This window comes from Podarcis filfolensis, assembly GCF_964270895.1.
Source record: "Podarcis filfolensis genome assembly, chromosome: 3".
In the NCBI taxonomy this organism is placed as follows: Eukaryota; Metazoa; Chordata; class Lepidosauria; order Squamata; family Lacertidae; genus Podarcis; species Podarcis filfolensis.
In genome coordinates this window covers 58544203-58557000 of record NC_139606.1, presented here as the reverse complement: position 1 = coordinate 58557000, position 12798 = coordinate 58544203, and the positions used below count along the sequence as shown (strand labels likewise).

The 12798-nt window shown below is 39.0% G+C and overlaps 1 protein-coding gene across 13 annotated transcripts in view; it reads right to left on the bottom strand.

Moving 5' to 3' along the window:
* LAMA2 (laminin subunit alpha 2) overlaps positions 1 to 12798 on the bottom strand; it is a 359840-nt gene that overhangs the window by 258512 nt on the left and 88530 nt on the right. For all 13 annotated transcript variants that reach the window (XM_083607541.1, XM_083607530.1, XM_083607532.1 and 10 more), the window contains exon 3: positions 11293 to 11405. In XM_083607541.1, the coding sequence (XP_083463667.1) occupies positions 11293 to 11405 (113 nt within the window). The remainder of the gene's footprint in view (positions 1 to 11292; positions 11406 to 12798) is intronic.

The following is a 12798-nucleotide window of genomic DNA, read 5'->3' as shown; positions in this document are numbered from 1 at the left end:
AAATGACTAAACAACAACAAAGCTATGGAAGTAGCCACACCCAGAGAGGGGAGGAGCACATTCTGTTACATACCAGACATGTCACATTGCCACCTCTAGGATCAGTTCCAAGTGCCCTCTTGATATCACACAGAAAGTCATTTTCAATAATCTCAACAGCTGCTTCTAGGTTTGGTTACTATTCCCCCTGAGATTGAGGTAAAATGCAAGTGTTCATTTGCTGAAGATATGTGAAATGAACCACACACAAAAAATGAACATTCAGATCACTCACTCAAGGATATCATCCTCAAACTTAAATGCTGAAGCTCACAGCTTTTCCTGTGAACTGAATCCATGCACAATTGATTCACACCTTACATTTTTGTGCATATTGGGAGGTTCATGAAACCCTTGCATTGACCATTGTTACAAAAATTGATTATTAATTTGCATTAACATTTTCTTACATGTGAAGTCAACAGCATTTGGGCTTTTGTGGCTATTTGGTCATGTTGAAACATTTTTTTTGTTACTATACTGACCTCTGTCCATCTTTTGTTAGCCAGTTAGAGGTGGGTTTTTAAAAATAAATAAATTAAGCAGTCTATAAATTTTGTTAAATAGATAGAAATAAACTGTAGCTTATGTCTTCATGAAATATGTAAGACATAGGCTGATCCAATATGGACAATGGTCAGGATATGCCACAAATTCTGTTTTAAGTGGCAATTTTGGAACAATCATAAGAATGAATCATTTAAAACAGCAGAAAGGATCGAGGGTGAAACTATAATAGAAGAGAAAGCTAAAATTGATAGAGGTAGAGGTCTATGCAAAATGTAAAAGGATGTTTATTAGAGTGTTTATATATTTTGTAAACAGATTTATGCTGCAGACATGTGTTGTGTTGTTCAGAAGTCCAAGTCAACTTCCAAAACCTATTTAATTCATCATTTATAATTAATGTAAATCATATGTGAAAATATGTCTCTATGAACTGTGGAAGTATTCTTTTTAAAAAAGAAAAATCCTTTTCAAGTGTTTAGCGGTTGAGAATAGCTAAGCAATTATTTACAGCTGCACACACACATTTTATTTGTTAGAATTTTTAATTGTTCCAGTGTTTTAGATTTTGTAAATTCCATTTTCTGTCCTGGGGCCTGTGGGGCAGCACAGCTTGTAGAACTGAGTTACCAAAGAACCCCTCTAAATATTTCCAGGAATTTTCCTGTGTTAGACAGTATGGTCCACATGATAAGACACAAGATTCCATTTCCACTGGTAATTGCCTCAATCTGTACAGTACACACTGTGAAGCACACTTCCATAACTTGCAATACCCACTAACAAATGGCTCATAAGACACAGGAAACTGTATCCTATTACAAAGGGTAATTCACTACACTAATATTATTCATATTGTGCTGAAATGAATCATTAATCTACATACTGCTAGCCAATGAAGCAGGAAATCTCATTGTGTATTGCTCCCACCTGCTCTTCTAGCTCAAAATAAATCCATTAGCTAGGAGCCGTTTGTGTAATTTAGCTTGCAGAACAGCGTCACACAGAGAAATACAATTGAATAGCTACTTACATATCTGTAATATGAGTAATATGTATGTAGGAATTATGTATAGCTTCTAACAACTTGAGACTTAATTTTTTCATACCTATATTTCATGGAGTTGCAGCAACAAGCTGTACTGGAGTCACCCAACCCCTTTATTTATTGTGATAGATTAGCCTTTAGTCCAACCAATGTTTATTCTGAAACCTCAGTCATGTCATGGAAAATGCATAGATGACATTTTTGGTGCAATCCAACTCAGTGATCAGTCCTACTGAATTCAATGGTACTTACTCCCAGTCTTCCACTGCCTCCTGCAGTTCGGTCAAACTCATGGTAGTAGCAGCATTGCCACATACTCTGACAAAGTTTTTTTTATGGTGTATTGTTCCTAATGTGCCTTATACAAAAGGAATGTTAAATATGGAATAATGAAGCCTTGTGAAAAAGTAAAAATACTCTACTGAAGTAGAAGAGCTTCTCATTTTAGTTCTGCCACATTTGTATTGTGATGACTGACATCTGACTCAAGAATGGCATTTTTGTCGTTGTTGCATCAAAAAGCTTTAAATATGACTGCTGAGAAGTTGTGTCCTTATGATTTGGTTGAACCGTTTGTTGGTGTTAGGGACTGGTTGGACACTGAGGAGTGTGCTGCTTGGATACTGATGAGTGGGCAATGGGAGAAGTGGGGTTGGAGACTGATTTGCCAGATGGGATCCGTGATCTGGGGGGAGCCTGCTGCAGCCGGGAGACAGGAGTCAGAGGCAGGAGAAGCTGTAGGACTGGAGAGTGAAGAACAGGTGCTAGAGGAGGGAGAGAGAGGTCAGGCTGGTGTAGAGTCAAGGGCTTCCATACCTTCTCCTCTTGCCCCCACCTCTCCTGCTCCACTGTCTCCCAGGACCAGAAGAAGACTGAAGTAGGAGGAACAAAAGGTTACATGTAGGTTATATGATGTGTGCAGCTGGGATAGGGGAGACACAAGCTGAGGTAGGGAGCGGGGCCTCTCTGTTGCAGCAACTGCCTCATGGGATGCACACCTAGGAGTAGCTGAGAGATGTAGGACTGGTGGACATGCCTTTCCCTAACTTGTAAATATCACAATAAAGAGTTAATTTCTCACTCTGGACATTCCTTGCCTGACAGCACTGTGACAGCTGGCTATTTTGAGCTTATCTGTGTTGTTGGACTAAGCTTTGGCTTTCATTTTATCATTGTGATTTCATTAATTCTTAAATAACCCTAATTTTGAAAGTGGTTGGGTTTTGTTTTGTTTTTGCAGTAAGCATGATAGATAAAGGTTATAAACAAATGTACTCATGGATACAAAAATGAAGTGGTGCTCTTGGAGTGCTGCACTGGTGAGTATGTTTTAGGTTATGATATGGATTTCCATTACCAAAAATAAAGTCAGATCAGGTTACAAAATAAAACATGTTGGGTAAGAGCCAATGTTAGTCATATTCAGAGCAGAGTCACTGAAATAAATGTATACTCTGACTTAGTTTTATTTCACCCATCAAATATAAAAAGAATCGCAACTGCTTTGACTTACTTTGTTATTTGCACAGCCAATTCACTTGCCCCTCTCTGGGGTTTTCAGTCAGAACCCAACCTCTGGACTCCTTTACCAGGTTACCCTGAATTTACAGCCCGCCCCCAAGATTTAGACTAAGGATCCAACCCAATACTGTTTTCCCCCAAAAGTTGAAAACTGCTATGAGGAAGGCCAAACCTCCAGGCTGGCCCAATCTATCTGCAGACAAACTCTTTCTGGCCCTGAATATGGAGAATGAGACGCTCCACAGCAAGGCCACACTCTTGCGCTGCCCATTGACCTTGAGCCAGAGCTATAGCATATACAGGATAGTGGAATAATGAAAATACTGAGTTATAAAATGTTAAGTTATAGAGACAAGATAAACGAAAGAGGGTAAGGATTTGCTGATTTGATTATTTAAATGGGAATACAAGAAGGGGAGGTGTGAGGAAGTCAAAGAAATAAGCAAATGAGTTTTAAGTTTTGAAAAAGAATTGTTTTTAATTTTTCTTAATTTTTCTGTGTGTTTTTTCTTATTTTTTTGTTCTTTTATTATGTGTTTTTGTATATTTGTTTTTGTAAAATCTTAATAAATATTTCATATATATATATATATATATATATATATATATATATATATATATACACAGGATAGTGGAATGACTGCTTCAAGCTTTTATGCCCCACTGGTGGATCCAACAGAAGACTGGCCCTGTAAGGTCCGCCACCAGATCATCACACCCCCCCCCCCCGGCATCGACTGCCTGCCAAAAAAAATTAAATTAAACTGCTGTTTGAATATGGTAAGTGGTCTTTGTCACCATCCCCAAAGGCCTGGCTATCTTCACCAACAGATGAAAAGTTTATGCTAGATACACCTCCAAGGGAGATAATTTTAGGCAAATGATTCTGCCATTACTTTGTGACCACATATATTCCTATCATAACATATCATATCATATGATATTACATTATATTATTACATTATATATGCTGAAAACATCCAGCTTTTTTAAAAAAAACAAAACAAAACTATTTTTATTTCCAATAAGCTGCTTATCTGCAATATATTTCAAAAACAGGAGCAAGTCTACACAAGATTCAACTACTTCTGAAACTCATTTTTTATGACAGTAATTTGAAACTTTCTACCAGTTTGACTTACTTTTGGATTATCTGCTGAAACCGTGTCAAATCTAGAATAGCCTTCCCCACTTTGGTTTTATTCAAATGTTCTGGCTACAAATTCCCCACTTGCATTTATTAGATATACACAGTGCTTTTTTTCTTTAAAAAAATGTTTAGGGGTACTCTCATTTTGACTCAATAAAATCACCACTTTATAGTTCAAATCAGGAAAAATAAATACAGTAAATAGACAAAAGTACAAAGATTCACAAAATGTTTATGGGTATGTGTACCCCCTGCATACCCGCCCCCCCCCCCAAGAAAGTACTGGATATACATCTTGTTCCCTGAAATGTATTGAATCATAATTAAGTGCATTATAACAATGAAAGCCTAATTATGAGAAATACTCATTAGTTTCCCCATAGCCCATCACAGAGAAATGATCCATATATTTCCAAATGTAAAAAAGCTATGCAAGCATTAGAACATCCCCTCTAAAGGGTCTATTGCTGTCACCATCCTTGTGTTAACTCTGTGTTAGCAATAAAATGTTTCTGCCCTTGGAGCGGTTTTAATCTTTAGCAAAGATCCTAAATTTTAATGTCTGTTCGGAGATAAACGGCAGCTGCAATAGTAATTCTGTCATATCTTGTGACCATAGATATTCCCATATACTGTTATTTATGCTGCAAACATCCAGTTTTAAAGGTTTTGTCCTGATTCCCCATAAACTGCTTACCTGCAGTATATTTCAAAAACAGGAGCAAAGCTGACCAAGACTCAGCTACCATTGTGTAATCTTACCACAACACTTCAAAACTTCCCAACACTTTGGGAAGTGTTTATGGAGCTTACCACTACTTCTAGGGTGCCAAGTCTGTATACATGTTAGAACAATCTTCTCCAACATGGGAAGGCTGGTGCTGGCTGGGACTGGTGAGAATTGTAGCCCAAAGCATCAGACGGGCACTATGTTGGGGAAGGCCATTAGCCATGATGGCTATGCTCTGCCTCTATGGTCATAGGCAAAAATGCTTCTCAGTGCCAGTTCCTGGAAACCACAGGAGGGGAATGCGTACTTCTGCTGGGGTCCTGCTTGCAATTTCCCCACAGGCATCTGGTCTGGACTAAATGAGTCATTGGCCTAATCCAGCAGGCATTTCTTATGTTCTTAAGGATGAAGTAGAATACATATATGTCACTGAAGATGATACCCAACTCCAATAAATAATAATAATAATAATAATAATAATAATAATAATAATAATAATAATAATACCCTGCTCATATGGCTGAGTTTCCCCAGCCACTCTGGGCAGCTTTCAGCAGAATATAAAAACATATTTACATCAAAATGCTGCACACTTCACTCATAGCCCTGGCCCTTTTAACAAACTTGAGTACAGATAAGTTTCTGGAATTTGCAGGCTGTGTGCACATACGCACAATTCGCAGTTGAAAACACACCTGGCCACCAGTAAAAACAATACTGCTAACAGATAAGCCTTAACATGGCATGATAATTCAACAGGCTTCTGTTGTTCTAGATCTTGGAGCATGCTGCTGACTCAGAGTACTGCATAAAGACAGACGGTTTTAATTGCATTGGCTTCAACAGCTTAGCTGAAGATGCCTAACTCTGTAGGATTGTGGCATTAATCAAACAGGTACTATATATAGGTGGCAAACATGAATACGCATACAAATTTATTCTGATTAGTTTAGAAGGCTGAAGGACAGCCTGTGTGTGTGTGTGTGTGTGTGTGTGTGTGTGTGTGTGTGAGAGAGAGAGAGAGAGAGAGAGAGAGAGAGAGAGAGAGAGCTTTCTTTCAAACTGCAGTTTGTATCTCTGGTGGACTGCACTCTGCAGCCTTCTTGGAAAAAACCCTCACAGCAGCCTCGGCTTCACTTTCCTGTAAGTGCAGGTGGGGAGGTTGCCTACCAAGTACCTGACAGCTGTCTGTTATCTGTTAAAGTGAAGTTGTTTCTGCTTTAACAGAAATCAGTGTGGAAAGACCTTTTCTGGAGATAAAGGAAGAACTTCCTATACAAATTCACCAGTGCACTGACCTGAGGCACTCAGTAGCCAGTCTTCCTGTTCCCAACACTTCAGTTATAGTCTAGGTCTAGGAGAAGATATCATGAAGTCACTCCTCATGTAGGGCTTTTTTCAGATCAAGACATGTGAACAAGAGGCTCCAGAATGCCGGAGAAATGTTTAATAGAAGTTGTAAAAACATGAACTATCACATTCACATCACAAATGACAAGGAAAGGCTGGCATTGTTTTATGTTTGTAAAATTTAGATGGTCAATCAGCTGTGTACATTTTAAAACCTGATATTATATATAAAATACTTATTGTGAATGGGTGCTGACATTGTTTCTTTCTTTCCTCTCTCCCTTTTATCCCGCTTGCAACAAAAAGTATAAAAAACAAATACATGAACCCCCCACTGAAAGTATAAAGACATTCTGAAGCCTCTTGTGAACGAGGCAGGGAAAAACAGGTGCCTCTTTCTTGGGGGAAGAAACATTTACATAAATTGAAGGAAATTAATGGAAACTATGCATTTCCTTCATGAGTCATTTGCATGACTTTCTCCTCCGCTGCTCATGATTCCTCTTTGTGGTGTCCAAAGCTGATCTCAGTCTTCCAAGAGAGACCTTTCTAAACATTACATTATTTTAAAATCTCTCTCCTCCCCCCCCACAATCTTTGTGACAGAAGCCTACTGATTTTAAAATTAAAAAAATACAGAGAAGAGCCTGCTGTATCAGGCCTGTGGTCCATCTGTTCTCATAATGTTCAACCAGAAGCCTATGGGAAGCCAACAAGCAAGACCTGAGTACAATAGCACTCTCCCCTTCTGTGGTTTCCAGCAACTGGTATTCAGAACCATACTGCCTCCTACTGTGGCAGTCAAACATATCCATCAGGCTTAGTAGCCACTAGTAGCCTTATCATCCATTAATTTGCCTAATCCTTTTTTTTTTTTTACAGCCATCCCTGCCATGGTGGGAGCAAATTATATAGTTTAGCTATGCAAAGTCTGAAAAATGATAATTATTTAATAATAATAAATCTCTTGTCTCTCCCGAATCTTCCAACATTCAGCTTCATTGGATGACTCTTAGTTCTAGTGTTCTGAGAGAGGGAGAAAACCTTTTCTGTATCCACTTTCTTCATACAATGCACAACATTGTAAGCTTCTACCTTGTCCCCTTAACTTGCCTTTTTTCTAAACTAAAAATCACCAAACGCTGTAACCTTCTCTCCATTTTGAAGCTTGAAACGTGCTGGAGGCTGACTTTTTGCTATGCATATAAGATTTCAGCTATTTCCTAGCCACAAAACTATGGGTTGTATTGAAGGCTGCACCAGCCCTCTGGCACAGATTTTAAGGATGTGCAGGGGGGAGAAGTGGAAGGGAAAGTCCCACTGCACGAGCAACAGTGTTGGAGACAACCTTATGATCCCCAGTCAAGGGCAGAGTTAAGGGTAGACCATAAATACCTTGGCTTATGGTACTTGCATGCTTTCAAAAGGAACACTATAATTGCCCTAAAATGGAATAATAATTATATTTTCCTGTTTATGCAGCTAAAATGATGTCATTTGGGGGGAAATGCATTATTATTTATTATTGTGTTATGCTATTATTTTATTATGATGGATAGTCACCAAAAAATACAATTCAACTCCTCCAAAAGGTCTAGGTTTATTTAATGATGAAAACTGTAATTATTTTCTTGGTTCATTCCCCACAACATTAGAATCTGCTAAAAGCTTTCTATGTACATTCATAATTATCAATAATAACAGCCACTAATGCATTCCTGCAATTTACAGACCATGACTTTTAGCAATAGAAAATGTCCAATCTGTTGTACAAAAGGATATAGCATTTTAATAAGGGCCCATCCGTAAAATGCCTAGTAATGACTGGATCACAAGCTTTCCCAAAAGAAAAAGGACAACCACTTGATGTCTTCATCTTGTCCTTTTGACTCCATCCGTAAAACCACAAACAAAACAAACCCCATGTTTTATTCAGTATTTTATTACATAGATTGGTATGTGTCTAAGACTAGATCTGCACGATACAACTGTGTATCCACCGCTGAAAGGAGTAGCATCACATCTCATCCTCTCTGTGGATTCAATGCCACATAAATTGTGATGTGACATCATAAAGTTGCAAGCTCTGGCAACAGCCAATGAAGTGCAAGTGGAGAAAGGTGGGGACCCCACAACATGCTGACTTTATTTCACACAACCTTCCTGATAAAACACTGCCAGAAGCAGAGCTTTTTTAGCCGGAACTCAGTTTTGGCACCACTCAGGTGGGTGCCATTTCCATTCTAAGAGAAGGAAGGGAGTTTTATGGTGAGTTCCAGCACCTTTTTTCTAGAAAAATATCTCTGGCCAGAAATGTGGGGAAGTGGGGGCATAGGCTGCTGCTTTTGGCAATGGTCTCACCTTGGCCACAGCACATCTTTCCAGCCTAAGAAGCATTACTTACTCTGGGGGATCTCTGAAATTCTAAGGCCAAGCAAGTAGACATAACAATTGTTATTTTTTGTGGATTCTCTACTAGTGATAGAAAATAATTTGGAATGCCATTCTGTTATGTTTTGGGAGGGCGGGGGCGGGGGGGGGTAAGATTATTTGCTGCAGTGACCATTCCTTTTTTGCTTATCATTATTTCACTATATTTTTTAATGTGCCACTACTGAGGGTGGCAATGAAGCTCATCTTTAAGCCATCAGAAGCAACTTCTCTCCCAACATTCCCTGGGAATCAATGTTATGCTACACAACATACCTCATAGCATTTTGGAAAAGGGTGTGAGTAGAGTTATAGGGTGAAAAAATCAAGTGTAGCAGTGAGGGAGAGGTTGACATGAAGTGCAGAGGCCAGACTTCTGCAGTTTCCACTCATCCCTGATCTTTTCTAGTGGGGCAGCTCTCTTGCAGCTAGCAGGTAGCACTGGTTTTGCTGCAGCAGCCTAATTTAACAGATGAAGCCTTTAGGCCTTTGTAGAAGAAGCTCTTGGTAGGCATTACTGGGAAGGGAGGTGACAACTTTCCTTCAGATTTTGCAGTTCTGAATTACCACGGTGTTTTTACTACCTATTTTTTGGAGAAACTGTTTGGTGACTATATTAGGGCTTAAGTGGATTAGCAAGTGGGCCATTTATATAATTGTTTTCAGATGTTATGTTAATGAGGTCACAAATAACTCGGGAGAGAGGCCAAGAAGCTGTGAACCTTGCTGAGGCAGACAGGAGAGGACCCTGGGAAGATTGCTCTTATGAAAAGCGGGGATGTCATAAACCTGGTCTTTCAGAAGCAACAGGGTTCATGAGGATTGTGATACTTGTTCATTGAGTATAGCTGAAGACAAAGGAGGTTGTGAAAAGAATTTGGGGAAGAGGAGTCAGCCCAGGTTGATCCCTTTTCCAGGGCAAAAGCAGAACAGGGAGAGTGAGAAGACCATTAAAAAAAGACACAGGAGAATCTTAGTAGTAAGAAGAGAGTCAGAACTCTCACAGATCTGTTGAAGGATGAGGCTGCTAATTTTGGTTGTGAAATGTACTATACGTGACTCAGTCACTCTCCACAGGAAGGGAAGAGCAAGTGATTTGTGGGTGTTAACTGAAGGGTCTGCTGAGTTTTGCCAAGGGGTAGCTTAGTTGATTATACATCCCAGCTCACCTCATATCAAGTATCTTATTTCCTTCTGCACTAGTTTTATTAAGTAGCTCTACATGCCTTGTTCCCTGTTTCATTAGCCTATTTAATCCTAATGTTAGTAACTAGCTCTATTTCTTGCCCCTTCAAATAAAATAGACTCAGTAATTCTTCATTTAACTTTAATCTCTACTCTCATCCCCCATCAACTGGTGCTCTGGCTATTGTCACACAGGGTGTGGGATCAATGCTGCAGTAAAGATGGCAGCTTCAGGAGTCAGTGTGATAATGCTCCACAGGGAATGAGTAAAGGGAAGGGAGGAACCTCTTAGGTTATCTAAGCTATTTTCAATTTCTTGGATACTGAGCTGCAGCAGGAGCAAATATAACATCGTGGTGTGTTATTTCTGGCACCTAACTAGATATTCTGTATTTGCATTAGCTAAAGGGAAATAAAGCCACTTCTCTTCTGTCACTCCAAGTCCTCTTAGTTGCACACCTGCCACAATCCAGCATTCTTGTGAACATCAAATGATAACAGCCTCCTAGAATCTATACACTTGCCATTTCATCAAACTTACCATGGAAGGAGAAGAATGACAGGAGATGCGATGAGAAACCTAAAGCTACTTCCTACAGAGTCTAAAGCAAATGTATCTCAGGATTTGTTTGCTTTCCAAGTATACTAGGTTCAATTCCTCCCCCCCCCCAAAAAAAAAGATTCACAGCTTGCAGAGCTTCCTGTAACACAATGACATTTCTTCAAAGACCTACTTGGATCAAAGAAAACCGGAACTATGCCCGTTTCATGGAAGCACATTTGTTACAATTTGCCATTTTTTAACAACAATGTGTGTTGTAATCTTTTTGCATTTCTAAGAACATTTAAAGATTAACTTTCAATGTTCTAGATGCCAGTCTCAGCACTAGACGTTCAATATTTGTATATAAAAAGTGCTCTGAAAAAGGTAATGCCATTGTTACCACCACTCTCTGTATACCAATAACTGCTCGCGCGAGTGTTAAAATTCACACAAGCAATATATTATGTTGGAGGATGTGATTTACAGAGGATTGTTTCTTCCCTTGCACTAAGCCAGACTATTGGTCCCTCTAGCTCAATATTATCTATACCGATTGGAGGTGCTGTCAGAAGTCTTTCCCATCTCTACCTGGAAATGTTGGATATTAAACCTTGAACCTTTTGCAGGCAGGGATGTACTCTTGTTTCCATCTGTAATGGCCGTAATAGTCCTGTTTTTCTATTTCCCCCCCTATTTGTTTTATGCTGCTCCCTGTCCTGACATCTGGATGCTCAATATTACAGGAACAAATTTCGGCACCAAAATTCAGCAGCAGAAACAAAGCTTACCTGCCGCAAGTCCAGCGTGATGGTCACATAGTGATATTCCATCCCATTCTGAATGCTGGGACTTTGCCACCAAGTATTCTTGCCATCAATTGCATTTGTTATGGGGTGTCGCTCTGTTGGAACATTAGTAAAATGCAAAAATAATAATGAAGCTAATTAGCAGTGAATGTGACTTGGCTTCCATCTCACTCACAAATTCCATTTCAACCGACTCAGCAAATTCATTCTGTTTCATGCAGTATTTAATAATAATAATAATAATAATAATAATAATAATAATAATTAGTAGTGTGTGAGAGGCACATATAATATCCTGGATAAAATTATTTTCCAGTGCTTGCAATAGCATACCACAAGCTTTAGAAATGCACCACAAAGCTTTGGGATGAAACATATTTCCAAGACATAATCAGGAAGAGATTAAAGATGCAGCTGAAACAGAGAGAGAGATGATCTTTCCACGATTCCCCATACTTCTTACTCCTAAGGCCTCTTAAAACACAATGCTCTGTTGTAATGCTTAGGCTATAGGCTGTTGTTTCTGGAAACAAGTTCTCATTAATTTCAATCAGATTTTTAAGTACATTTCCTATGCACAGCCCATTGAAATGAATGACAAATTCTCAGCCGCAGTGCCCAGTGAATTACACCCAATGAGGCTGTCAGCTGTTGTGAGAAGAAGTGGTAGTTGTGAACTGTGGACATGTCATACTGACAAATGGATAATTTTTCAAGCAGTATGACTAGTTTTGCTAGTTAAGCTTAGTGGTATCAGGGTCCAGATCCAGTGCTTTAAGTTGTGCTGCTGCCTTTCCTAATTCCAGTTGCCTAATTCCTGTAAATCAGTATCTAGAAAGTAAGCTCCATTTAATTCAGTAGGACTTACTTCTGAGTGGACATGGTTATGATTGCCCTGTCAGTCTCTTGCAGACATCTTGGTCAGGACAACGTTGAAACTACATCCACAGTTCATAACTAGTGGCTACAGGTATCTAGCTAGGATATCAAAGTGCACAGGGTCCAGTTGCACATGCATGCCCCAATCCAGTTGATGGGCCTTTCCTTGTACACACTGATCTTTCTTTTTGGATAACAGCAACAGATAAAAGCAATGATTTGGATCTAACATGTAAAAAACCACATTTTTAAAATTTTTGAACCAGGGTGCTAATTTTTATAAGCTTATGCTTTGATTTAAATCAGCAGTTCACTGAAGGAAAGGAATCCTGTCTCATAAGTGAAAAAGCAGAATGTCTAAAGCACAATTAAAGCAGTTGTAGGAGGAATAGGAGGTGTCAGTCTAAAAACTGCAAATGTCATAAACTGTATGCAAATATCAAATGATTCAATAGCTCTAGAAGCATTAACAGTAGTGTGTTATAAAATTAGGGAGAGAATTGAGTTATTGGATTCATATCAACAACATTTTTTAAATAAAATACCAAGAACAGGGGGAAAGGCATTACTTTGCTCTCAATACTGTTTTTTTGTTTTTTTTACTATGTC